The sequence below is a fragment of the Lutra lutra genome, chromosome 10 (assembly GCF_902655055.1).
Source record: "Lutra lutra chromosome 10, mLutLut1.2, whole genome shotgun sequence".
NCBI lineage: Eukaryota > Metazoa > Chordata > Mammalia > Carnivora > Mustelidae > Lutra > Lutra lutra.
In genome coordinates this window covers 64,599,104-64,626,369 of record NC_062287.1, presented here as the reverse complement: position 1 = coordinate 64,626,369, position 27,266 = coordinate 64,599,104, and the positions used below count along the sequence as shown (strand labels likewise).

Here is a 27,266-nt window from a genome sequence, read left to right as displayed (position 1 = left end):
ACTTCATCCAGACTGTCCTTTTGAAGGGCACATGTTTGTGCAGGTCATTTCATAGGTGGATATTTACCTGGATTTTTAGCAGACAACCTGTAGCAGACAACCTGTAGAATACCTGAGCCTGTGGAGTTTCTCCTGGGAACTTTAGACTGGGGAGAACTTTATCAAGGAGTAAAGCGCCCTGAAATGTATGCATAATGAAAGAAGACTAATAATATCTCAAAAAGACAACTTTGGGAGGTCTCACAAATTATATGTGTGTGTGTGTGTGTGTGTGTGTGTATAAATTTTTTTAAGGTTTTATTTTTAACTAATTTCTACACCCAACATGGGACTCAAGCTTACAACTCTGAGCTCAGGAGTCACATGCTCTACCAATCAGCCAGGTGCCCATAAGTGATATATGTTTCTAGTAAAAAATTCTAAAAGTGCACAAAAGTAAAAATGACTTCAGATTTTACACCCAGGGATAACTGCTTTTAACCTTTTGGTGGACATCCTGTGGTATCTTTACACTGCTAGAAGGAGGTTTGAGGCAGAACTGGGAAAATTCACCTGGGCCTGTGCAAAGGTGCATCATCATGGTAATGGGGCAAGGTTGATTTAGAAAAAGGGACTTTCTCCAGGGGGATGAAGACTGTACATTTCTTAGATCCCTGAATCTGAATTCATCAGTTGCTGACCCATCTTAGGGCATCAGAAGACTGTGAAAAAGCCCTTTGTTCCTTTTTATACCAACCCATGAGCTCAGCTGTGCCTGAACAAGGGAGGGTGCCGAGCTGCCTTTGTGAGGCATTCTCTGTCCTGCACTTATCTTTTGGGTTTCATTGTGTGGGTCCAGGAAGGAGGCAGTTTGTCCATAGCTATGTCAAGGAAAACAGGCAGAGGATATTAGAGTAAAGAAGAGGGTGTTACTTCTTCCTATCTTGGGTCTTTCTTTCTTTCCTACTGTTTTTTTCTCCTTTCTCAAGATACTCCTTCAATAGCTTTTCCAGGTAATGTATGTATTGAGCTCTCCTTCCAGGAATAACATGGAGATAGACTAGGGATGAAGCTGGCTGTGACTGGTATTATGAACTCAGGACCAGGAAGGGGCATTGTGATTTCCTGCAGGAAAAGATTTGGAAGACTTTCTGGGATTTGGGGGGTCCATGTAGTTACTACCCCAGAGTAGCTAAGTCTTCCCATGGCCTCTTCCAGCAAGGCAGGAGGTAAAATGAGGAAGAGTGATCATGTGGTTTCAGTGCCTCCTCTAGGCTATTTTTTGTCCCTCAGGCTGTTTTGCAGGAGTTGGCCTCTTAGCTGAAGAAAGGGTTGCATGAGGAGTTTGAGGTAGGCTTTTAAGTTGCTTCTGTTTGCCAGAATTCTCAGTGTGTGGGAGAAAATAGTGTGAGGCTACTGTATGAGCTTAGTATTTGAATGACCTCCTATTTCACTTTGCCTTCTCATCCCTACCTCCTTGAGTCCAACTCTACAAAAAATGGCTAGTGGTATCCAAGGCTCCTGTCTTAATCTAGCCCATCTCTGAAGTGTGCCTGAGCTGCATTCTGTCCTCTACCTCTCACCAGGAGTATATCAACAGTATGTGGACATAGCATTTGGAGTTCATAAAATTCTTTACGACATTCTATATTTGTCTCACATCAGTGGCAGAAAAGCCAAACAAGCATTATTGAGGGTTGCAGTTATTTTTAGATGCCTCTGTGTTTCCAGCTGGACAGACTGCTTTTTTTCTACAAAGAGAGGAGAACCAGTGGGATAAATGATTGCATTGTGTACCTTTGGTGAGTCACAGAGCTTTGTTCTGTGACAGGTCTTATAAGGCAGGTGATCTTCATGACTAGATTTAGTTGTCTTTACTATCTTTTTAATGGTTTGATATGAAAGCATTTTTAATTTTAAAATCTTTTTTTTAAAGATTTTATTTATTTATTTGTCAGAGAGCGAGAGATCACAAGTAGGCAGAGAAGCAGGCAGTGGGGTGGGTGGAGGGCGGGGTGGGTGCAGGGAGGAAGCAGGCTCCCTGCTGAACAGAGAGTCCGAGGCGGGGCTGGATCCCAGGTGCCCGAGACCATGACCTGACCTGAAGGCATAGGCTTTAACCCACTGAGCCACCCAGGTGCCCCTAATTTTAAAATCTTAAAGGGACAAACAAAAAGTCTATTTTTAGGTGTTAAACATTTATTGGCCTTTTTTCTAGTCAAGGATTAAACTTGTTATTCAGTGGAAGAACTCCAGAAAGTTAATTTTTTTCACTTAAAAAAATTTTAAATTGAGTTAATTAACATATGTTATTGGTTTCAGAGGTAGAGGTCAGTGATTCATCAGTCTTATAGAACACCTAGTGCTCATTACATCATATGCCCTCCTTAATGCCCATCACCCAGCACCCCATCCCACTACCCGCCTCCCGTCAGTTTTTTCCTATGATTAAGAGTCTCTTGTGGTTTGTCTTCCTCTCTGATTTTTTTTCCCTCCCTTCTCCTATATCCTCTGTTTTTTGTCTTATATTCCACATATGAGTGAGATCATATGATAATTTTATTTCTCTGATGGACGTATCTCTCTTAGCCTAATATCCTCTAGTTCCATCCATGTTGTTGCAAATGGCAAGATTTCATTTTTTTTTAAACATTTTATTTATTAATTTAACAGAGGGAGAGAGTGAGCGAGCACACAAGCGGGGGGAACAATAGGCAGAGCAGGCAGAGGGAGAAGCAGGCTTCCTGCCAAGTGAGGAGCCCGATGCAGGACTCAATCCCAGGATCCCAGGATCATGACTTGAGCTGAAGGCAGCCGCCCAACCAACTGAGCCACCCAGGCATCCCAAGATTTTTTTTTTTTGATGGCTGAATAGTATTCCATTGTGTGTGTGTGTGTGTGTGTGTGTGTGTCTGTGTGTGTGTCTGTGTGTTACCACATCTTCTTTATCCATTCATCTGTCAGTGGACATTTGGGCTTTTCCCATAGTTTGGCTCTTGTGGACATTGCTGGTGTAAATATTGGGGTACAGGTGCCCCTTTGGATCCAGAAAGTAGCGAATTTTAAAGCTATTCTTCTAATCTTTGTATCTTAGATATGGGAAAGTTCTCTTCTTTGATTGTGGAATGGTAGATGGGGTAGTTTATGCAAGTGTTTATTGAATGAATGCATGCATGGACATGTTAAAATGTGCAGTTTTAATAGATTGAAAGTTTGGGGAATAGTTATATTTAAGTAGATTTAATGTCATCCTCCCACCTCTTCTTATAGATTGAAAGACTTATTGGTACAGGGGAAAATAGAAGGATCAGTGGATCAGCAATTCGTTATACAATAGAGGTACCATCCCAAAGGTGGGACTGCTTAATAATAATGCACCTGGAAAAATTGTTCAAAAGGGAAAAAAGTAAAAAGATCCCTATCTTCCAGCATAACAAAATCAACTTGAGGTGAATTAAAAAGTTATAAACATCAAGAGCAAAAGTTTAAATCTTCTAAAGATAATATTAAGTACATTCTGACCTTTGGGTAGGGACTTCGTAAACAAGATACAGAAAGCACTATCCCTAAAATAAAAGAGATAAATTTGATTTTTTTTTAGTAAAAGGTGGAACATTTATGTGGTCTAAAGAAAAACCAGAGTATAAATAAGAATTTTTAAATTAAGAGAAAGACATCTTAAAATGAAAAGATGATAAAACCTAGAAGATATATAACACGTATAACCTATGAAGAATTAGCATCAAGAATTTGTAAAAAAATTGTACAAACCAGTAAGATGATAAGCCACCCCTTAGAAAAATGGGCTAAAGACATGAACAAATATTGCACAAAAAAATGAACATTTTTTCACTAGCAACCAGAGAAGTATAAATTAAATGCACCTATTTCAGTGACAAAATTAAGAAATCTGATGATACCGAGTTTTGGTAGGATTTTGATCAGTAAATTGCTGGTAAAAGTATAAATTGTTATAACCACTTTGGACACAGCTGGGCATTATCTTATAAAGTTGGACATTTGCTGAGCTTACAATATAGCAGTTCCACTCGTAGGATACACCCAGGAGAAGATCTTGCACACGTGTCCCAGAAACCATGTAAAAATGTCAAAGCAGTGAATAGGAAAGAACTTACTGCCCTTTAAAGGGAAAATTGATTAAATTGTGCTCTGTCCACACAGTGGAATATTATACAAGCGTGCAAATGAATATCATATAGCTACATATAAGAAAAGGGCTGAACGTTAGTAACCTTATGTTGAGTGAAGAAAAGTAGTACCACAACACTGCTTATGGAATAGTAATCCTTTCATAAATTTAAAAAACAAGCTGACATTTAAAGGCATTTATATGTGATAAATTGTCTAGCAAAGGGCAAAAAGATAATAAATAGAGAATTCTGGATCGTGGCTACCTGGGGTTGGGAATGTGTAGGTTGGAGGATGAGATTGGGGAGGAGCATATAGGTAGATAAAGTATTGGTAATGTTCTAGTTTTTGGATTGCCCAGAAGAAAATGTCTTTAAGATTGTCCTCAGAAAGTTTTCAGTTTATATTCCTAGTAACAGTGTATGAGATGTTTGTTTTCTAGTAATTTGGCTAGCATTGGACTTTATAAATCTTGTAGATCTTTGCCAACCTGGTAGGTGAAAAATATTTTGTCTGTATTTTTTGGATTATTTAGCAGAATTGAACAGCTCTGTGTGTGTGTCTCTGTGTGTGTGTGTGTGTGTGTGTGTGTCTGCGGTTCTCAAACTTTTTTTTTTTTTTTTAATTCATGTATAATGTATTACTTGTTTCAGGGATACAGGTCTGTGATTCATCAGTCGTATATAATGCCCAGTTCTCATTACAACACATAACCTTCACAGTGTCCGTCACCCAGTTACCCCGTGCCCTCACCCCTACCCCTCCAGCAACCCTCAGTTTGTTTCCCAAGATTAAGAGTCTCTTATGGTTTGTATCCCTCTCTGGTTTTATTTTGAAACAGAAGCACTATTAAGCATTTAATAATGCACTGCAGTGAAGGAAATGATAGTTGTCTTGGCTAGACAGGTTCATGGTTGTAAGATAAATATTTTTTTAAAAGGCTTTTCTAATTTATAGCTATAAGGAAATACCAGTAGGGACAGGAGCTACAAAAGGACCTCTAAGGAGAATAATGGAGGGTTAAGAGCTTGAGCGTATGTCTGAAGTCAGGCTAGCTCAGTTCAAATCCCAGGTCTACATACTGGCTGTGTGACTTTGAGTAAGTTACTTAACCTCTTTGTAACAGTTTTGTGTAAAGTAAGGATAGATATTGCCAAGTTGTTCTTTGTTAATCCATATTACCTACCTCACCAGCAGTGTATGAGAGTTCTGTCTCTGTATCCTCTTAGAAGCAACCTCAAAGCCAGAACAAAGCACAGAAATAATTAAGACCAGCCACCAAATCTAATAAATTAGGACTAAGGCTTGGAAGGGATAATGGTATGCTCAGGGTCATATAGGGAGATAGTGCTGGAGTCAGATCTGGAATCTAGACTTTCTGATTCACTCCTGGTGTTCTCTTTACTACTCTAAGAATTCATGAATGCAACAAACATTTTATGGGCATTTGTTATATGTGTGACTTTTGTGCTAGGTGCTCAATATTATGTCATCACAGAATCCTTAGCACTCTCTAAGATAAGTGTTTTTATCTCTTTCTTTCCATTTTATAACTGCGGAGACCAAATCAGAAAGGTTAAGGAACTTACTCTAGAAAGTGGCAGGGGAAGATTGGAACTCAGGTCAGTTTCCCTCCTGAGCCCGATCTTCTTTATACCTTATCCCATACATGCCAGTATCAGATATTTCCTCTTCTCTGTCTTGTTCATTATCCTTTCTAAACCTCCTTCATCGTGCTCTTGAGTTGTTTACACTCATCTTGTTTCGACTGCCAGGCTAACCTCTGCTTTGTGGACATTGACAACCACTTCATTGAGCTGCCAGAGGACCTGCCTCAGTTTCCCAACAAGTTGGAGTTTGTCCAGGAAGTCTCTGAGATTCTCATGGCATTTGGCATTCCCCCTGAAGGAAACCTTCATTGCAGCGAGAGTGCCTCCAAGCTAAAGAGGCTCCGGGCCTCTGAGCTTGTCTCTGACAAGAGGAATGGGAACATTGCAGGCTCCCCTTTGCAGTCCTATGAGCTCCTCAAGGAGAATGAAACTATTGCCCGCCTGCAGGCCTTGGTCAAGAGGACTGGGGTGAGCCTGGAAAAGGTAAGATGCTGTATGTGAGTTTGTGACAGGTTTGGTCTGTACTAGGGGGCTGCCCTGGTGAAATATAGTATGAGATAAAAAAGCACCTAGTTCAGGGAAAGGCTTATTTGTGAGCAGTGGAAGAATGCTTTTGGATGGGAGACTCCGGATTCAGCTCTGGTGAACATTATCTTAGGAAATGCTGTTTAAATCTGAATTTGGATAGCTTCTCAACTGGGCATCGAGGAGAACCTGCTGTCATTTTTTGTGAACACTGTAGCAGAGTGACTTGGAGGGAGGACAGTGGTAATCTTTGTATTCAGACCTTTTCCAAATCCATTGCCCTGTCAGTTTCACAGCAATCTATGGCAAGCCGAGCAGGTATTCTTAACACTGTTTTATAGATCAAGAAACCAAGGCTTAGAGAGCCCAAGGTTAAATGTCTGGTAATTGACTGAGCAGAGGCTAGATCCTGGTCCTCCTGAATGCTAGTCCTTTGCTTTTTCCAGGCTGAAGTTTCCTGACTTTGATGAGACTATCAGCTTTCTGTAGTTTTTTGGGTTTTTTTTTTTTTTTTAGCTTTCTGTAGTTTTTTACCCATCTATTCACCCTCCCCGATTCTCACTGTTAAGTTATTTTTGTAAATTACATATAAGCAGAATGGGCCAATGTAATCATTTTGTTGGGCTATTTTTTTTTTTTTTGGCAAAATGTGAAACATTTCATTTTTCTGTTCTATTTAGTTAGTAAAACAGATTTTTAAAAAAGGATTTTATTTATTTATTTGACAGAGAGAGATCACAAGTAGGCAGAGAGAGAGAGGGGGAAGCAGGCTCCCCGGGACGCTGGGATCATGACCTGGGCTGAAAGCTGTGGCTTAACCCAATGAGCCAGACACCCTAGTAAAGCAGATATTTTTAAAAAATCATGGCTAAAGAGGAGCAGAGAAATATTTAGAGAGGTTAAAACAGACACAGTAAGGAGAAATTCTTAGGCAGAAAGATAAGAACAGTGATGTAGGGGAGAAAATCAGAGAGATCAAGGGAGAGCCAGAGTCTTACTTTGTTGCTTTGCATTATCATTTTCTCATTGACTTTCCAGATTTCCTCCTTTCGATGATCCTTGAGATAAGTGGCAGCCCTTCCTCTATTCCTGGATCTCTGCCCATAATGATCTTATCTCTATTATCATTGAGTTCCTGGGTACCTGCAAGTGCCAACACCCTCATTTTTCTCTTCTGCATGTCAGAATTCCTCTCTCCCTTCATCCTTCTCTCCCCACGTCCTCCCCTCCCCTTCTTTTCCTCCCCTCGCCTCCCCTCTCCTCTCCTCTTCTCCCCTCCCCTCCCCTCCCCTTCTCCTCCCCTCCCCTTCTTTTCTTCTCCTCCCCTCCCCTCCCCTCCTCTTCTCTCCCCTTCCTTCCCCTCCCCTCTCCTCGTTCTTTTCCTTTTGTTTCTTTACTCCATTTGCTGTGAATGACCATTGCAGGGTGGGGGAGTAGGGCAGGTGTGGAGGGAGTTAGGAGGGAAATAAGGGGTGGTAGGGTACAGATGAGTTGGTTTTTTGGGGATAAAGAAAAAGCTTATATTTTCAACTGGTTTTTTTTTTTGTTTTTTTTTTTTTTTTTTTTTGTAGCTGGAAGTGCGTGAAGACCCCAGCAGCAATAAGGATCTGAAGGTTCAGTGTGATGAGGAAGAACTCAGGATTTACCAGCTAAACATTCAGATCCGTGAAGTTTTTGCAAATCGTTTTACTCAGATGTTTGCAGACTATGAGGTGTTTGTCATTCAGCCCAGCCAGGATAAGGAGTCCTGGTTTACCAACAGGGAGCAGATGCAAAACTTTGATAAAGTGAGTAATCCTGCTAGGGAGGTGGTGAGGAATGAGAACATTGTAGACTCTCTTGAAGATTTAACTGAAGATGAGTTTTCCTGCATTGTATGCTGGAAACAAGTTCATAATCCTTGTGATGTTGATGGAATATAAGATCTTGCTTTAGAACAGAGAGCTAGTTATTACTGTCAGGTGATTTACCTTGAGTCCGAGAGCTCTCTTAGGCTAAGGTGCACTTGCAGGTCGGGCATGAGAATTCTGGGATGATTGGTCACCACAGTAGGTTACCTGAGTAAGTTTGGGCTAGTGTGTCAGAGTTTCAGGACATCTGAAATTATGAGTGTTAAAAAAAAAACCAAACCATGAAGAGATTTTTCTGTTTGCTTTTCATAAAGACATAAGAAACTTCAGAGAAATATTAACCTACTGGATCCCTTGGGTGGGTTGCCTTTGCTGGTCAAGGCTGATATAACAGCTTCCCTCTTCCCTATCAACGACTGTGTTTCCTTTTGGTCCTACCAGGCGTCTTTTCTATCAGACCAGCCTGAGCCATATCTGCCCTTCCTCTCAAGATTCCTAGAGACCCAGATGTTTGCTTCTTTTATTGACAACAAAATCATGTGTCATGATGATGACGATAAAGACCCTGTACTCCGGGTGTTTGATTCCCGAGTGGACAAAATCAGGCTGTTGAATGTTCGGACACCTACTCTCCGCACATCCATGTACCAGAAGTGTACCACTGTGGATGAAGCAGGTGAGGCCTTTTTGGTGCTATACTTGCCTGTTGGATTATGTCACTAGTGTCCTTGTTCCTAAACATGCCAACTTCTTTCCCCGTTTCTGCTTTTGCATAAATTATTCCCATAGCCTTCCCATTTTTTTGCCTGGCAGACTTCTCCTTTCACATTGTGTCACTTAGGAATGGATCCTGCTATAAGTAATCAAGAGTTTAATCACCTTTGGATTAGACGGATGGGGATTATTTTTCTCAAATTAGTAAGAAATGCAGAATTAGCGGTTTTTGGTGTTGGCTCAGTTGCTCAGCAGTGTAATCAGTAACTGAAATTTTGTCTTTTCACCCAACTAATCCTTAACATTCTGACTTTAATATTCATACTCGTTGCCTCATGGTTACAAGAGGCTTTTTATGTTCATATTCAGGGCAAGAAGAGGGGAAGGTTGATACCAGTGGTATTTTCCCTCTTGTATCAGAAAACTAAAGCTTTCCCAGAAATTCCCAACAACTTCTGTTGTCTGGTAGACCATGACCATGTTATATGACCATCCTTAAGTGCAAGGGAGGCTGTGAAAGTAACTATTGAACTGGTTGTAATGTTACCGTAAACAATATCAGGGCTCTATTAGCAAGAAAGAAGGGGTGAATGAGTTATGATTAGGCATTGGACAGTATTTGTCACAAAAACTTAGCTGAAATGTTTCTTCCTCCGAGGAGCCTGCTCTGATGACCTCAGGCTGAGTCAGTGGATTCCCCCTCTGTGTTCCTGTGCTGCTTTGTTCTTGCTTCTTCTCTGTAATCTCTGCTAGTTTGAGCTGTTATTATTAGGGAACAATTTAAGAGCAGAGACTATTTACTCATTTTCTTGCCCCTAATCTGCTAGCATTGGCCTAGCACGTACAGATGTTAAAAGTTGTTCACTGCCTGCTTGAATGAAAAGACCTTTTTGTTTACAGAGGCCCTCCCTAGATCAGCTTAGCTAGAGAATGGTCTCATTTGAGGTGTCACATTAAGTAGTGTGTTCACTTCCTTGTGGGTTGTTCAGTGTCCTTGTTGGAGGCTTTTTGTATATTTTGTTCATTCATTTACCAAATTGTATAATAACTGTTCATGCTCAACATATGGTAAGTGTTCAACAAATTTTTACTGGGTGAATGAATGTGCCAGGCATTTTTCTAGGTTTTGAAGATGAAACTGGTGACAATTTTTTTTTTTTTTTTAGATTTTATTTATTAGAGAGTGAGAGAATGAGTGTGTGTGTGCTTGTACATGAGTGTGAGGAAGAAGAGAGGGGGAGAGAAAGGGAGGAGGATAGAATCACAAGCAGTTTCTGCACTGAGCACAGGGCCCAATGTGGGCCTCAGTCTCACAACCCTGAGATTATGACCTGAGCTGAAGTCAAGAGTCGGTCGTTTAACCGACTGAGCCACCCAGGCACCCCAATACTGGTGACAATTTGGACAAAGTCGTAGCTTTGTCAAACTTACATTCTCTAGCCTTCTCTCTTTACCCTTCAACTCTTGTTCCAGGCTTTTCATTAAGATGACAGTCCTCTTGGCTAAGGCTTGAGGGCATGTTGCCGATGCAAGTGGCTTAGTTTGACATAGTCATGCTTGCCTCCTGGAACACATCAGGCTTTGTATTCCTGAACCCTGCCTAAAATGTTGGTCCTGGGAAGTTTGATGGAGATTTTTTTAAAGAGTGTCAGTTTAGGGTGCCTGGGTGGCTCAGTGGGTTGGGCCGCTGCCTTCAGCTCGGGTCGTGGTCTCGGGGTCCTGGGATCGAGTCCCGCGTCGGGCTCTCTGCTCAGCGGGGAGCCTTCTTCCCTCTCTCTCTCTCTCTCTCTCTGCCTGCCTCTCTGTCTACTTGTGATCTCTCTCTGTCAAATAAACAAATAAAATCTTTAAAAAAAAAAAAAAAAGAGTGTCAGTTTAGAGAAACATCCCCCAAGCCGTCAGTTTAAATCAGGACTTCCCAGTCTTTTCATGTTGTGTTACACTTGAAAATGATAAATTTGTATTTGATTCACTGAAATAAAGGGAGGAGTTTGTGTATAGCTAGAGGCTATAAAGTGAGAAGCTCTAGTCCCTTGAGGCCTTGCCCATCCCCGCAAGGGTTTAGGCAGTCAATTCTCAGTCCATCTGTAATCTACTTGTTGAACACCAAACACTGCGACATACTGATTTAAATTACTCTGGTCTCAGTTGTGGCCAGAGCACATATTCTTATGGGCCTATTAGAATGTGGGGTTTGGGATATGGAAGGAGGGTCAGCTAACCCTCATTTGTGTGATTCATTTCAGAAAAATGGGTGTCACAGATTCTTCAGCGACTCTGTGCTCTGCTCTTAGGAATAATGGCAATATTTTAGGTATGCCCTAGAGAGATGTACTCCAAATATGCTAGGGCAGGGTTCTTGCCCCTGGTCTCAGATCCCCAGCTTAGAGGACTACTAGTTCAGTCATCACTCCATCTCATATCTCACACTTCAGCTTTTTGAAACAATCTGATTGGAAAATGGTAAAAACGTAACAAAAAGGGTCTTCTTTTTTTGCTTAAAATTTTAATTTTTTTAAAAAAATATTTTATTTATTTATTTGACAGACAGAGATCACAAGCAGGCAGAGAGGCAGGCAGAGAGAGAAGGAAGCAGGCTCCCTGCTGAGCAGAGAGCCCGATGTGGGGCTCAATCCCAGGACCCTGAGATCATGACCTGAGCCGAAGGCAGAGGCTTTAACCCACTGAGCCACCCAGGCGCCCCAAAATTTTAATTTTTAAAATTTTTAATTATTATGTTCAATTAGCTAAAATGATCTTTTTGGAGATCTTTTAAAATGCTGCATTTAAAAGGGATCTTAATGGAAATCAATTCTATTTACCTGCTAACTTTATAGATAAAGGTGTTCCTTTGGTTCACCATTGTATCTGCAGGGCCTGGAATAGCACCTGCCACGTTTTGGACACTGAATAAGTTCTGTTGAATGAGAGTAAGGGTGGGAAGAAGTGAGGGAGGCCCAGAGAGAGAATGCAACTTGACCTAGGATAACATCAAGGCCCAAAGGTTGAAATGTTTTTATGTGACTCTAGGAAATGCCGGAAGAGTTACCAGCTTTTTTTGTTCGTTCTCTTTAAATTTTTTTTCCTTAATTGTCTGACTTAGCACATGATTCACACCAACTTAGAGGTGCTACAAACATGAGGGTTGGAGGTGTGGTGAGAAGGTGCACATGAGCTCGTTCCTTCTCCCAGCCTGCAGGCAGGCTCCCACAGATGGGTCCAGGGTATGAACCTGTTAGAGTTCACAGTGGTCGCAGGTGGGGACCTGCCTTATTCTTTAAAATTTTTGAAGTTGAGGGGCAGCTGAGTGGCTCAGTTGGTTGTGTTTGGCTTTGGCTCAGGTCATGATCTCAGGATCCTGGGATCAAGCACCGAGTTGGGCTCCCTGCTTATCAGGGAGTCTGCTTGTCCTTCTCCCTCTCCCTCTGCCTTTCCTCCAGCTCATGTGCTCTCTCTCTCTCTCTCTCTCAAATAAATAAATAAAATCTTTTTTTTTTTTAAAGATTTTATTTATTTATTTGTTAGAGTGAGAGAGAGAGAGAAAACACAGGCAAGCAGAGCGGCAGGCAGAGGCAGAAGGAGAAGCAGGCTCCCCGTGGAGCAAGGAGCTGGATGCAGGACTCGATCCCAGGACACTGGGATCATGACCTGAGCTGAAGGCAGCTGCTTAACCGACTGAGCCACCCAGGTGTCCCTAAATAAATAAAATCTTAAGAAAATATTTTTTGGGCTGGGACGCCTGGGTGGCTCAGTGGGTTAAGCCGCTGCCTTCAGCTCAGGTCATGATCTCAGGATCCTGGGATCGATTCCCGCATAGGGCTCTCTGCTCAGCAGGGAGCCTGCGTCCCCCTCTCTCTCTCTGCCTGCCTCTGTCTGCTGTGATCTCTCTCTGTCAAATAAATAAATAAAATCTTTAAAAAAAAAAAAAAGAAAATATTTTTTGGGGATGCCTGGGTGGCTCAGTCGGTTAAGTCTCTGCCTTCTCTTCAGGTCATGATCCTGGGGTCCTGGGATCGAGTCCCGTATTGGGCTCCCTGCTCAGCCAGGAGTCTGCTTCCTCCTCTGCCTGCTGCTCCCCCTGTTTGTGCTCACTCTCTCTCTTTTACAAATAAAAAAATAAAATCTTAAAAAAATTTTTTTCTGAAGTATAAATGACATTTAAGGAAAACTGCACATATTTAAAATTTTGGCATATGTATATACATTTATATCAAGGACAAGCAAATACACCCATCACCCTCAGAAGTTTTCTCATGGCCTTTTGTAATACCTCCATCCTGTCCCCTCCCCATCCTCTCCTGAAATCCTGAGGCAACCAATGCTCTGATTTCTCTTACTATAGGGTTTTCATTTTTAGAATTTTATATAAGTGGAATCACACAGTATGTTTTTGTGGGGTGTGTATGTGTGTGTGTGTGTGTGTTTTAGTTTGGTTTCTTTTACTCTGCATAATTTGAGGTTCATTCATATTCCGTTCAGTGCTGAGTAGTATTACATTGTATGGCTATTACTGCAGTTTGTTTATTTACCTGTTGGTAGGCATTTGGGCTATGAACATTTGTTTACATGTTTTCCTTTCCCTTGCATAAATACCTAGGAGTGGAATGACTGGATCATGTGAATTTGTATGTTGACTTTTTTAAAGAAACTGACAAATTATCTTTCAAAAAAGTGGTTGGTTGTACATTTTATATTCCCATTAGCAGTTTATGAGAGTTATAGTTACTCTTTATTGTTGCCAACATTGAGTATGATCATTCTTTTCAATTTTAGCTGTTTTAATAGGTTTGTTGTGATATCTCAGTGTGGTTTTGATTTGGGTGTTCTTGATGACTGATGATATTAAACATTTTTCCATCTGCTAATTTGCCATTTATTTAATCTTTTCCAGTGAAATGTCTCTGCTCCCCCCCCCTTTTTGGGGTTGTTTGTTTAATTTTTATTGAGGTTTTTTTTTTTTTTTTTTTTAATTTTTATTGAGTTTTGAAGGTTGTTTATATATTCTGGATACAAGTCCTTTATCTATGATTTGCATATATTGCCCCTACTCTGTGGCTTGTCTTTTTGTTTTCTTAACAGGGGTTTTTTAAGAACAGCATTTTAAATTTTGATGAGGCCTGATTTATCAGTTTAAAAAAAATGGATTAAGTAGAGGGCACGGATTGCATGGAGCACTGGGTGTGGTGCAAAAATAATGAATACTGTTATGCTGAAAAAAAAAAAAAATTAAAAAAAAAAATGGATTAGAGGCGCCTGGGTAGCTCAGTGGATTAAGCCTCTGCCTTTGGCTCAGGTCATGATCTCAGGGTCCTGGGATCCAGCCCTGTGTTGGGCTCTCTGCTCGGTGGGAACCTGATTCCCCCTCTCCCTGCCTCTCTGCCTATTTGTGATCTCTCTCTCTCTCTCTCTGTCAAATAAATAAAATCTTTTAAAAAAAATGGATCAAATATTTTTAAAAAAATGGGGTGCCTAGCTGGCTCAGTTGATAAAGCATGAGACTCTTGATCTCAGTGTTGTGAGTTTGAGCCTCATGTTGGATGGAGAGATTGCTTAAAGATAAAATCCTAGGGAAAAAAATGGATTATACTTTCGGTATTATATGTAATAAAGTTTTGTTTAACCAAGGTCACAGATTTTTTTTTCTCCATATTTCTTTTTAGAACTTTTATATTTTCAGGCTTTATATTTGGATCTATGATCCATTTCAAGTTAAATTTTATATATAGTATAAGCTAAGGCTCCAAGTTCATTTCTTCCATGTGGATATCCACTTGTTACAGCATCATATGTTGAAAAGACTATTCTTTCTCCAGTGAATTGCCTTCTAACCTTTGTCAAAATATCCATGATTTATATACATGTCAGTCTATTTCTAGATTCTCTGTTCAGTTTCATTAATCTTTTAGTCTACATTCATATCAGTACCACACTGTCTGGATTACTGCAACTTTATATGAAATGTTGAAGTCAGGTAATGTTAGTCCTTTGACTTCATTCACAGTTGCTTTGACTATTCTGGGTTCTTTGTATTTCATATATATATATGGATTCAGCTTACCACTTTTCACAAATAACCTTCTGAGATTTTGATTGAAATTGCCTTGAATTTGTAGATCAATTTACAGGGATTTGACACATTAATGTTACTGAATTTTCTGTTCTGTGGACATGGCATATCTCTCCATTCATTTAGGTCTTCTTTAGTTTCTTTCGGCATTGTTATGTAATTTTCACTGTGCAAGTTTTGCATATCCTTTGTCAGATTTATCTTTTAAGTATTTTATAGTTTTTGGTGTTATTATAAATGATATTTTAAATTTTTAATTTCTGATTGTTAATATTAATATTGCTAATATATAGAAATATGAGTTCTGCATATTGGTATGTGTCCTTCAACCATACTGTACTTATTTCTAGTAGTTTTTTGTACATTCTAACAGATTTTCTACATAGATAATCATCTTACCTGCTAATAATGATAGTTTTACTTTTTCCTTTTCAGTCCAGATGTCTTTTATTTCTTTATCTTGCCATATTGCACTGGCTAGAACCTTTACTGCAGTGTCAAAAAGTCATGGTGATAGTGGACATTGTTGAGTTATTCCTGATTGTAGGGGAAAGCACTCACCATTAAGTATGATGTTAGCCATAGGTTTAAAAAAAAGAGGGATATCTTTTTTTTTTTTTTTAAGATTTATTTATTTATTTTGAGAGAGCAAGCAAGCAAACACATGGAGGGGGAGGGGCAGATGGATAGAGAAAGAGAATCTTGAGCAGACTCCCCACTGAGTATGGAGCCTGACATGGGGCTCAGTCTTGATTCCCTGAGATCGTGACCTCAACCAAAATCAAGAGTTGGATTGCTAAACCAGCTGAGCCATCCAGGTGCCTCTCAGTGGATATCTTTTACTAGATGGATATTTGTTTCTGTTAGTAGTTAGCTTAGAGTTTTTGTCAGAGGGGATGTTGCTTTTTCTGCCTCTGTTGAGGTAATTATATGGTTATTAGATGTAGTTTTTTAATTTGGTGAATGACATTCATTGATTTTTTTTTTTTTTTTTAAGATTTTTATCCATTTATTTGATAGAGAGAGAGATCACAAGCGGGCAGGGAGGCAGGGAGAGAGAGGGGAAGCAGACTCCCCGCCGAGCAGAGAGCCCAATGCGGGACTTGATCTCAGGACCCCGAGACTATGACCTGAGCCGAAGGCAGAGGCCCAACCCACTGAGCCACCCAGGCGCCCCCATTCATTGATTTTTGAGTGTGTGAATCAACTTGCATTCCTGAAATAAACTGTTTTTGGGCATGATGTATTATCCTTTTTGTATATTATTGGATTAGATTTACTAAAATTTTGTTTAGAATTTTTGCAACTGTGTTCCTGAGGGATATTGATTCATAGTTTTTTGTGTGTTTTTTTGTTTGTTTCTATTTTTCTTTTTGCTTTTTTTGGTAATGTCTTGGTCTGATTTGGTATCAAGATGATAAAGGTGGCTTCAGAGAATCAGTTGACAAGTGCTTGCTCCTCTTCAGTTTCCTGGAAGAGCTTATGTAACTGGTACTATTTCTTCTTTGGATGTTTGGCAGGATTCATCAGTGAAGCCATCTGGGCCTGGAGTTTTTTGTGGGAAGATTTCAACTTATAGATTCAGGGGTCCCTTGCTGGCTCAGTCAGTATAGCAAGTGACTCTTAATCTCAAGGTTGTGAGTTCAAGCCCCACATTGGGTATGGAGCCCACTAAAAAAAAAAAAATAAATTAAAAATTAAATACAGATTTAATTCTTAAAGTAGATATTGGCCTATTCATATCTGTTTCTTCTTGAATGAGCTTTCGCAGTTTTTGTTTTTCAAGGAATCTCTTCATCTAACCTATTGTTAAATTTGTTGGCATTAAATTATTTGAATATTCCTGTATTAATATCTATAGAATCTGTAGCAATGTCCCCTCATTCCTGATACTGTTAATTTGTCTCTTTTCCTTTTTGTCCTGACCAGACTTTTAAAAATTGGTTTTACTGATCTGAAAGAACCAATGTTTGGATTTTTAATTTTCTCTGTTTGCTATTTCATTGATTTTACTCTGGCCTTTATTATATCCTTTCTTGTATTTCTGGATTTAATTTCCTTGTCTTTTTCTGATTTCTTAAGGTGGAAGCTGAGGTCATTAGTTTGAAACCTTTCTTTTCTAAAATAGGCATTTCATGCTGTAAATCTCCTTTCAAGTAATATTTTAATGACATATGCTGATATTTTGCATTTTTATCTTTATTCAGTTTCAGAATACTTTATTTCTCTTTTGATTTCTCTTTTGACCCATGAGTTTTATATAGAAGTGTGTTATTTAGTTTTATGATGTTATTATTGATTATTGTGGTCAGAGGAGATATTTTGTATGATTCAAATGATCTTAAATGTATTGAGACTTATTTTATGGCCTAAAATGTGGTGTATTTAAAAAAAATATTTGACTTATTTTTGTTATTCTCATTCAGAGAAAGCAATTGAACTGCGTCTGGCGAAAATTGACCATACTGCAATTCACCCCCATTTACTTGACATGAAGATTGGACAAGGGAAGTATGAGCCAGGCTTTTTCCCTAAGTTGCAGTCTGATGTACTTTCCACCGGGCCAGCCAGCAACAAGTGAGTCAACCTCAGGGATTCCCTGATCCAGATGGTGAGGGTTATCTAATATCTGGGCCTGAGCTGATAGAAGACTCCTGGAATTTTATAAAACAAGTACGGAAAAGACCCAGACTGTCAGGCTGTTCATTTGTTTGAACAAGAATAAATATAGGTGACAAAGTATAATTAATTCTTGTCTGTACTCTGCAAATTGAGATACCTCCACATGCCTGAGGCTGCAGAAAGCCAGGCTACAGATAGACTGCAATCATCTCTTGACTAAATCCCACACCATACCTAGCTGGCATTGTGTCTTCGGTAAGTGGTAGTTGAAATAATTGGAGTCTGAACTGAAAGTAGATACTTTAGCAGTGTTGCTCTTTTTTAGTTACTTTCGTAGATGGTTGTATCAAAGCTCTGTCAGAGTTGAATGTGTATAGTTTTGAGTCTGCATATGAAGTTTTTTGGTACATGTTTTAAGAGAACTATGTCTTTGTTCCCTGGGGAGTTTTTCTTACCCAGACACTGAGGTCTGAGCTCCTTTTCCTCAAGGTCTCTGAGCTATCTCAGGTGACTTTTTGGTGGTTTTCCCATGGCTGGTGTTGTTGCCTAGATGTTCAGGTTCTTTCCTGTCAGGAATTTGACCTTACTTTCTCAGTGCGATGTTCATAATTTATCTGCTTGAATTTTGTCAGGTGGACAAAAAGGAATGCTCCTGCCCAGTGGAGGCGGAAAGATAGGCAGAAGCAGCACACAGAACACCTGCGTTTAGATAATGACCAGAGAGAGGTAAGACACGTTAAGAGTGACAGTGATGCTGTGACTATTCTACACTCTCCTTCTTCCCATTTCCTTGGCCTCTGGTCTAATTCAAATGTCTTAGCAATGACCTCTCCCCATAAAGAAGGGTTAATACTAGAGTTAGTTCCTAATATCTGATATTGGGCCTTGGTTATGACAAATTGAGAATGTATGATGTTCTGCAAGTGACAGCTGGCTATTAACCATGTAGATCCTCTCCCTGAGCCATGCCCTGTTTGTCGTCCCATTAGGAGTGATGTCCCGCTTAAGAAGAGAGCCTTTCACTGTCTTTCCAGTACTCAGTCATGAATGATACTCTGAGGAGTGTGATAGGAACCTCAGAAGATAAGAGTCTAAAATTTGAGAGAATTACTTTTTAAATTTGTGAGTCTTTTTGTGTGTGTAGTATGGTAGTAAAGAAGTTAATTCTGTTAGAGTGAGAAGGAAGAAAAGCTGGACTTAGGTTAATACTGTGAATATCTGAAACTCGGGAGTGGGGGGCTTTTCTTCTATTTTTTGTGTATTTTAATTTAAAACCGATAATCTTGACTTTTTTTCTTAGAGGAGCAAAAGAGAGGAATGTTATCATCAGGTCCCTGGGGATTAGGGATTTCTGAATTGACCTCCTGAGTTTACCAGCTGAGTTTCTTAGCTCTACTGTAACTTGTTCCCAGTGAAGTTTCTAATTCTAAGCCTCAGTATGGAGACCCTGTCTTAGTTGCAGAGAAGTTGTGAAAATGGAGCTTCACTTTCAGAATCCCATTTCAGGAGCTTCTCTTTGAGAAAAGACCCTGCGGTTTACATTTTATACACTTAAAACCTATTAAAGCATATTGTTTTCATATATGTCTGATACCTCAGTGAATGGGAAAACAAATACCATTTTGTCTTTGCTGTTTTTTAAAGGAATAAGAATTGCAAGGTATGGTTATGAGTTTTTAACTGCTGATTTATAGAATATGATTGTGGTTAGACATTTTGTGAAGGTGGCATAAGGGATTTGGGGTATTGGTGTTATTTTAGAAGTCTCCCCTGGGTCTTCCACCTCACCTCCACATTATTTTTTCAGCAGTGGTTATTGAGCATGTTTCCTTGGTCAAATCACTGTAGTAAGCACTTTGAAATATGAAGGGGACAGGAGGTAGGCTTGTCAAGGAATACCAGTTTATTAAGGGAGCAAACTGATACACAGTTTGTAAAGCTCTAACTTTAGTAGAACAGTCTTTGAAAGGGCCATGTGAGAGGCAAGTCAGTGTTTGATCTCTGATTATCAGAGCTCAGTTCTACCTGGGGTAGTATTCAAACTTTGAAGACTGAGGAAGCCATCATCTCTCTAAGCCTTAGAAGCCTTTAAGCCTGTTACGTACATTGATGGGATTGTGAGAGACAAAGTTAAGAGCATTCAAGTAAAGGAAATAGAGGGTCAAAAGCTTGATAGTTGTTGTGTGATGGAGGCTGTGGACAGAATCATTTGGAGTAAAGAGGTACAGGAGGTAGGTAACAAAATAGGAGGCAGGTAGCAGTAGTTCAGGTGAAGGAATTGAAATGTCTAACCTTAGAGGTTGGTAGGAGGGGCAGACTGAGGACCAGAAGATAGAATGGACAGAATGGTACTACTGGAATAAAGTCTAGGGTGAAAATATTGGTTGCAAACTTGTGCTGCTGAGGGGATGTCATTGTGCAGTTCACTGAATTGCTGTGTGTGTGTTAAAAAAAAAAAAAGCATATGGAGAATCACCAGCACAGTGTAGAAGAACAGAAAATGCAATTGTTGTCTTAAATGTGCACTCTTATTTTCCAGGCCCTAATTTAGCAAGGCAATATACTTTATGATAGTAAGGGTAGATATTTTTGATATGGGTAGAAGAGTTAAACTCCTTGCAGTGTGGTGAGAAAATGGGTTTCTCATTAGTACTCTGAAACTTGGTTGGGTTTGTACACCGAGCTGTACATGCTGCAGCCATGTTAGCTGTGTGTTAGCCGTGTGTTCTTTACCTCTTACATTATTAAAGCAAAGGTAATTACAGTACTCATGGAATGCCTTTTATCAGAGAAAACTCATCATATTGTCTTAGTTTTTCTTTTTGCTGCAAGAGTTTCATTTTAAGTTTTCTACCTCCCAACTGTAAGCAAAAGGAGGCAATAAAAAAGTGTGGGTGATGGTAGTGCCCTCTTCAGGCTCTCATTATTACTGGTCACCTGTGGTTTGTGTGCATGGATCCAAAGAACCTTTGATCTTTCTCTTTGCTGTAGAAGTACATCCAGGAAGCCAGGAATATGGGCAGTACCATCCGCCAACCGAAACTGTCCAACCTCTCCCCGTCAGTGATTGCTCAAACCAACTGGAAGTTTGTAGAGGGCCTGCTGAAGGAATGCCGCAACAAGGTGAGCCACGGTTGATTGTGTTTATGTGCTCTTTCCCTTGGCAGCCGGGGTGGGGGGGGGACTACGTCTGGGCTCTGAGCACTCTTTCTTGGTTGTAAAAATTTTGTTAATATAATGGGAGAGTACTGATTTTAAGATCCTGATAACTTGGAATTAGGTGTATTTGTTTTAAATAAATATACCGTTACTAAGAGCAAGCACACTTTCCTTGATATTAACTTAATATGTATTTTTTAAAACTGAGAGATGGCTGTGCTTTTCAATTTTAGACACCTTACATTACTTAACATGAAATCCTTGTTTGGAATTGTCTTCAAAAGATTAGTCTTACACACAGGAAAATGTTTTTGCCTCTCTGTTTTAATTTGATGGCAGTAATATTATCTAGACACATAAATTTACGGGGTGCCATTTATGTGCCAGGCCAAAGTATGTTGTTCAGTTTAAGCTTATTGTTGGGATGTTTTTCTCAATTCTACAGACAGTAATGTTTTTAAGCTTTATTGAAGTATACTTGATATGCAAAAAATTGCGCACCTGTTTTTTTTTTTTTTTAAGTAGACTCCACACCTACTCATGATCCTGAGATCAAGACCTGAGGTGAGATCAAGAGTTGGTAGCTTAACTGACTGAGCCACCCAAGTGCCCCTACACACATGTTTTAATATACACATATTGACAAGTGGGACATACGCATACCCCATGACACTATCACCATAATTAAGGTGCTAAATATCTACCACTTCCAAAAATTTTCTTATGTTATTTTATGGGTTTTTTTGTTTTTGTGGTAACTATAAGTAACATGAGATCTATTCTCTTAACATATTTTAAAGTGCACAATAATATATTGTTAATAATAGGTGCTTTGTTTAAAAATAGATCAATGGAATAGAATAGAGTCCAGAAATAAACCCATGATTATTTGGTCAATTAATCTTTGACAAAGGACGCAGGAATATGAAACGGGAAAAAGATAGTTTCTTCACCAAATGGTGTTGGGAAAACTGGACGGCTACATGCAAAAGAATAAAACTAGACCACTTTCTTACACCAAACACAAAAATAAACTCAAGGATCTAAATGTGAGACCTGAAACCATAAAAATCCTAGAAGAGAGCACAGGCAATAATTTCTCTGACATCAGCCATAGCAACATGTTTTCTAGATATGTCTTTTGAGGCAAAGTAAGCAAAAGCAAAAATAAACTATTGCGATTACATCAAAATAAAAGACTTTTGCACAGCAGAGGAAATAATTAACAAAACTAAAAAAATGGGAAAAGATATTTTCAAATGACCTATCTAATAAAGGGTTAGTATCTAAAATATATAAAGAACTTATACAACTCAACACCAGTAAATGGTCAGACTTGAACAGACATTTCTTCAAAGAAGACATATAGCTGACCAACAGACACGTGAAAAGATGGTCATCATCAATGAAATGCAAATCAAAACCGTATTGAGATACCACTTCACACCTATCAGAATAGCTAAAATCAAACAAACAAGAAACAACAAGTGTTGCAAGGATGGTAGAGAAAAAGGACCCGTTGTGCATAGTTGGTGAGAATGCAAACTGGTGCAGCTACTGTGGAAAATAGTATGTGGGTTCCTCACAAAATTAAAAATAGTGTTGTTCTATGTTTCAGCAACTTTACTACTGGGTATTTACTCAAAGAATGCAAAAACACTAATTCAAAAAGATTATAGTAGCATTATTTACAATAGCCAAATTATGGAAGCAGCCCAAGTGTCCATCGATGGATATGTATAGGAAGATTACTCAGTCAGAATAAAGAATGAAATCTTGCTATTTGCAGCAGCATGTGTGGATCTAGAGGGTATAATGCTAAGTGAAATAAGTCAGTCAGAGAAAGACAAATACCATGATTGCACTCACGTCTTGAATTTAAACGAACAAAGAAAAGAGACAAACCAAAAAACAGACTCTTAACTGTAGGGAACAGATGGTTAGCAGAAGGGAGATGGGAGGGTGGATGGGTGAAATAGCTGATGGGGATTAAGAGTACACTTATCTTGATGAGTGCTGAGTAATATATGGAACTGTGGAATCACTATATTGTACACCTGAGACTAATATAACACTGTATGTTAATTACACTGGAATTAAAATAAAAAAGATAAAATTAATAATAAAAGATAAAATAAATTTTAAAAAATAAAGTGATGGGATGCCTGGGTGGCTCAGTTGGTTAAGCGTCTGCCTTTGTCTCAGGTCACGATCCCAGGGTCCTTGGATCAAGTCCCACATCAGGCTCCTTGCTTATCCGGGAGCCTGCTTCTCCCTCTGCCTGCCTTTCCCCCTGCTTGTGCTCTCTCTCTTTCTCTGACAAACAAATAAAATCTTAAAAAAAAAAAAAAAAAAAAAGTGAGACCAATTGACATGTTTACTGAACAGGTTTAGGCAGAGTAGGCAAAGAGCTGGCTTTTAACTAACATTGTGGTTTTGTGATGAGCACTGAGTTATGTATAGAGTTGTTGAGTCACTGTTTTGTACACCTGAAACTAATATAACTATGTTAACTATATTGGAATTAAAATAAAAATTAGTGCTATATTGACCAGCAGACCTCTAAAACTCTTCGCCTTACGTACTGAAACTTCATACCTACAGAGTAACAATTCTCTATTTCCCCTCCCCCAGTAACCACCATTGTGTTTGCTTCTGTGATTTTGACTATTTTGGGTACCTCTTACAAATGGAATTGTGCAGTATTTGTCCTTTTGTGATTAGCTTATTTCACTTAGCATAATGTTCTCTTGGTTCATCCATGTTGCTGCAGAAGGCAGGATTTCTTTCTTTTTTAAAGGCTGAATAATATTGTTTTGTATAGTAAGATTCTATTGAATATCTGTACCACATTTTGTTTACTCATTTATCTCTTGATGAACACTTGAATTGTTTCTGTGTCTTGGCTATCTTGAATAATGGGGCAATGATCATGAAGTACAGATAGCTCCTTGAGATTCTGATTTCAGTTCTTTTGGACATATACTCAGGAGTAGGATTATTGGATTAAAATAAAACCTTTTTTTTTTTTTTTTTAGATTTTATTTATTTATTTGACAGACAGAGATCACAAGTAGGAGAGATGCAGGCAGAGAGAGAGAGGAGGAAGCAGGCTCCCTGCCGAAGCAGAGAGCCCGATGCGGGACTCGATCCCAGGACCCCGGGATCATGACCTGAGCTGAAGGCAGAGGCTTTAACCCACTGAGCCACCCAGGTGCCCCCGTATTTTTTTTTTTAAGATTTAAGATGAGATAGAGAGGGAGAAGAGTGTGTGTGTGAGAAGGAGAGGGGCAAAGGGGAAGCAGACTCCCTGCTGAGTGGGAAACCCCATGTGGGGCTTGGACAGGAGATCATGACCTGAGCCAAAACCAACCGTTGGTTGTTTAACTGACGAGCCACCCAGGTGTCTCCAAAATATGGCTGTTCTTAATTTTTCATGTTTTAGTTATGAATTAATTCCTTCCTTCTTTCCTTCCTCCCTCCCTCCCTTCCTCCCTTCCTTTTGTGTGGTTTAGGAGTATAGGTGAGGGGTTCAGTGGGGTGGAGTCTGGAACCAAAGACCTAGAAAGAATTATTAAGACATCTTTGGTGCAAAATGGTGGTTTTATTGAGGCATGGGGACAGGACCTATGAGCGGAAAGAACTTCTGCCTGGGGTTGTTAGGGGTGGCTGATTATATACTGTGGGGTTGGGGGGAGGTAGGGAAAAAGGGAGGTTTCTGAAAGACAAGCCCTTGTCAGATTAAGGTTGTTTTCCCCCTCTAGCAAGGCATTAACATTAAGTTAGATGGGAGATTTCCTGGAAGAATATCACACATGTCCCACCCAGGAGTGGGGGTGGGGGGGGTTTCAGGATGTCAGCCTGTGGTTTGTCTTCACCTTGCCTTCTGTTCCCTCATATTCCCTCCCCTCCCCTCCCCCCTTCCCTCCTTCCCTTCTTTCCTTCCTTCCTTCCTTCCTTCCTTCCTTCCTTCCTTCCTTCCTTCCTTTCCTGGGCAGCAAAGCAAAGTTTATTGAGAGTACAAAGCTCCCAAAGAGGGGGGACCTGAGAGGGTTGCCTATGAGTGTAATTTCTAATAAAATTATAGCCGGTCAACCAAATCAGTGTACCATAATTTTTGGGACAATTCACCTAACTTGATCTCTACTACATCCTGTTATTCATCAGTGGAAAAGAAAGATTTTCCTGCATTTTTAGTTTGTAAGTGGTGGTCAATTATAGGATGAAATCCAATATACTTTCTCTTCCAGAAGAAATCATTACAGTTACAAATTAGACGATATATCAGTACTGGTATTTTGAATTCAGGTGTTTTAAAAAACAGCTTCTATCGGCTTACTCTGAGTCATTGGTGTCATTATTTTCCACACAATATTGTCTTTTCTGCTATCAAGAACATTGGTGGTGCTGTCTTTCTTGAAAGAAGCCTTCTCTGTTGTCTCTGAGGTTTGTTTTCCAAGCTGATAATATTCATTCTCAAGTTTTGAGATACAAGCCCAGGCAGTGACAACTTCCTTATATCCATTCTTTGGTTAACAATGATTATGAAGTACATCCCAATTTCAGAGATGTTAATACACAGAATAATGTATGTATTAGAATTGAAGAAATACAGTAATAAGTCTAGCACTGCCAAATGGTGATTACCATTTGTAGAGCAACGGGAACTCTTGTACTGTTGGAAATGTAAATTAGTGTGATCACTTTGGAAAACAATGTGGCATTATCTCGTATTCTTCTGGATATTTTCCCTTTTTTTGCAGTGTGATTCAGGAGATCTGTACAAGTAGCTTATAGCAGCATTCTTTGTAGTATCCCCAAACAGGAAACAACCCAATGCCAATCAGTAGTAGAATTAATAAGTGAATTGTAGTATATTCATATGATGGAATGCTGTACAGTGATGGACATGGACAACAGTTGCCCCCATCAATGTGTGTGAATTTCACAAACATAAAGTTTAATGAACAAGCAAATCACAAAAGAAAACGTATAGGCAAAACTAAACCACCTCGTTTTGCAATGCAAATACAGATGATAAGCATTTCTTTGCTTCTCTGTAGTTCTGTTGTGTAGGTCAGGATAGTGGTCATTTCCGGAGTGAAAAGGTAATTTAGAGAGGACACATGGGATGCTTCAAAGGTATGAATGGGCAGTGTTTTATTTACTAGTAGTGTGTGAGATATATATATATATATATATATGTATATATATATATATATATATACACATATATGTATGTATATATAAAAAAACACATGCTTATGAGGTCTGTTTTGTATTTAAAACACTAAAAATAACAACAATGGAAAAAATATGCCAAAGTATTAAGAATTATTTTCTTAAAGGTGGAATTAGGGATGATTTTCTTCTTGCTCTTTAGATTTTTGTATGTCACAAATTTATAACAGAATTAAATCTTAGTTAAGGACTTGAACTCTGTATTCAGGCAGAGTTAGATTCAGAGGCCAGATCTGCTACTTTTTGGCTATGTGATTTTGGCACGTTCCTTAAGTTCTCTGACCTCAATTTCCTTATTAGTAGATTGGGACCAGTAATAATACTTTTCTCAGTTGCAGTGTTTAATACAGTGCCTGGCACATAGTTGAAATTATCATTATACAGTGTGTTTTTTGGTTTTTGTTTTATAACAAGCATTTGAAAATTTTTACTTATAAGTAAATTATTCTGAAAACTATAGAACACTTACGAAAGAAATTGAAGACACAAAGAAATGGAAAAACATTCCATTGGATTGGAAGAACAAATATTGTTAAAATGTCTATACTTCCCAAAGCAGTCTACACACTCAATACAGTTGTGATCAAAATAACACCACCATTTTTCAGAGAGTCAGAACAAACAATCCTAAAATTTGTATGGAACCAGAAAAGACCCTCAGTAGCCAAAGTAATGTTGAAAAAGAAGAGCAAAGCGGGAGGCATAAAAAATTCCAGATTTCAAGCTGTATTACAGAGCTATAATCATCAAGACAGCATGGTACTGGCACAACAACAGACACACAGGTCAGTGGAACAGCATAGAGAGCCCAGAAATAAACCCTCAACTCTAAGGTCAACTAATCTTCAACAAAGCAGGAAAGAATATCCAGTGGAAAAAATGACAGTCCTCAACAAATGGTGTTGGGAAAACTGGACAGCAACATGCACGATCACTTTCTTACAACACACACAAAAATAAACTCCAAATGGATCAAAGATCTAAATGTGAGACAGAAAAACCATCAAAATCCTAGGGGAGAACATAGGCAGCAACCTCTTTGACCTCGGATGCAGCAGCTTCTTACTGAACACGTCACCAGAGGAAAAGGAAACAAAGAACTATTGGGACTCCATCCAGATAAAAAAGTTTCTGCACAGCAAAAGAAACAACCAACAAAAAACTAAAAGGCATCCCCTGGGATGGAGATGATATTTGTAAGTGACATAAAATAAAGAGCTAGTATCCAAAAATCTATGAAGAACTTAATCAAACACAGCACATAAAAACCCAATAATCATTAAGAAATGGGCAGAAGGGGGCGCCTGGGTGGCTCAGTGGGTTGAAGCCTCTGCCTTCCGCTGGGTCATG

At 39.2% G+C, this 27,266-nt stretch overlaps 1 protein-coding gene across 1 annotated transcript in view; it reads left to right on the top strand.

The window, feature by feature from the left end:
- DENND5A (DENN domain containing 5A) overlaps window positions 1-27,266 on the top strand; it is a 102,110-nt gene that overhangs the window by 52,602 nt on the left and 22,242 nt on the right. The window contains exons 6-11 of the mRNA XM_047747391.1: window positions 5,904-6,221; window positions 7,835-8,050; window positions 8,555-8,789; window positions 17,321-17,471; window positions 18,149-18,242; window positions 20,508-20,639. Of these exons, the coding sequence (XP_047603347.1) occupies window positions 5,904-6,221; window positions 7,835-8,050; window positions 8,555-8,789; window positions 17,321-17,471; window positions 18,149-18,242; window positions 20,508-20,639 (1,146 nt within the window). The remainder of the gene's footprint in view (window positions 1-5,903; window positions 6,222-7,834; window positions 8,051-8,554; window positions 8,790-17,320; window positions 17,472-18,148; window positions 18,243-20,507; window positions 20,640-27,266) is intronic.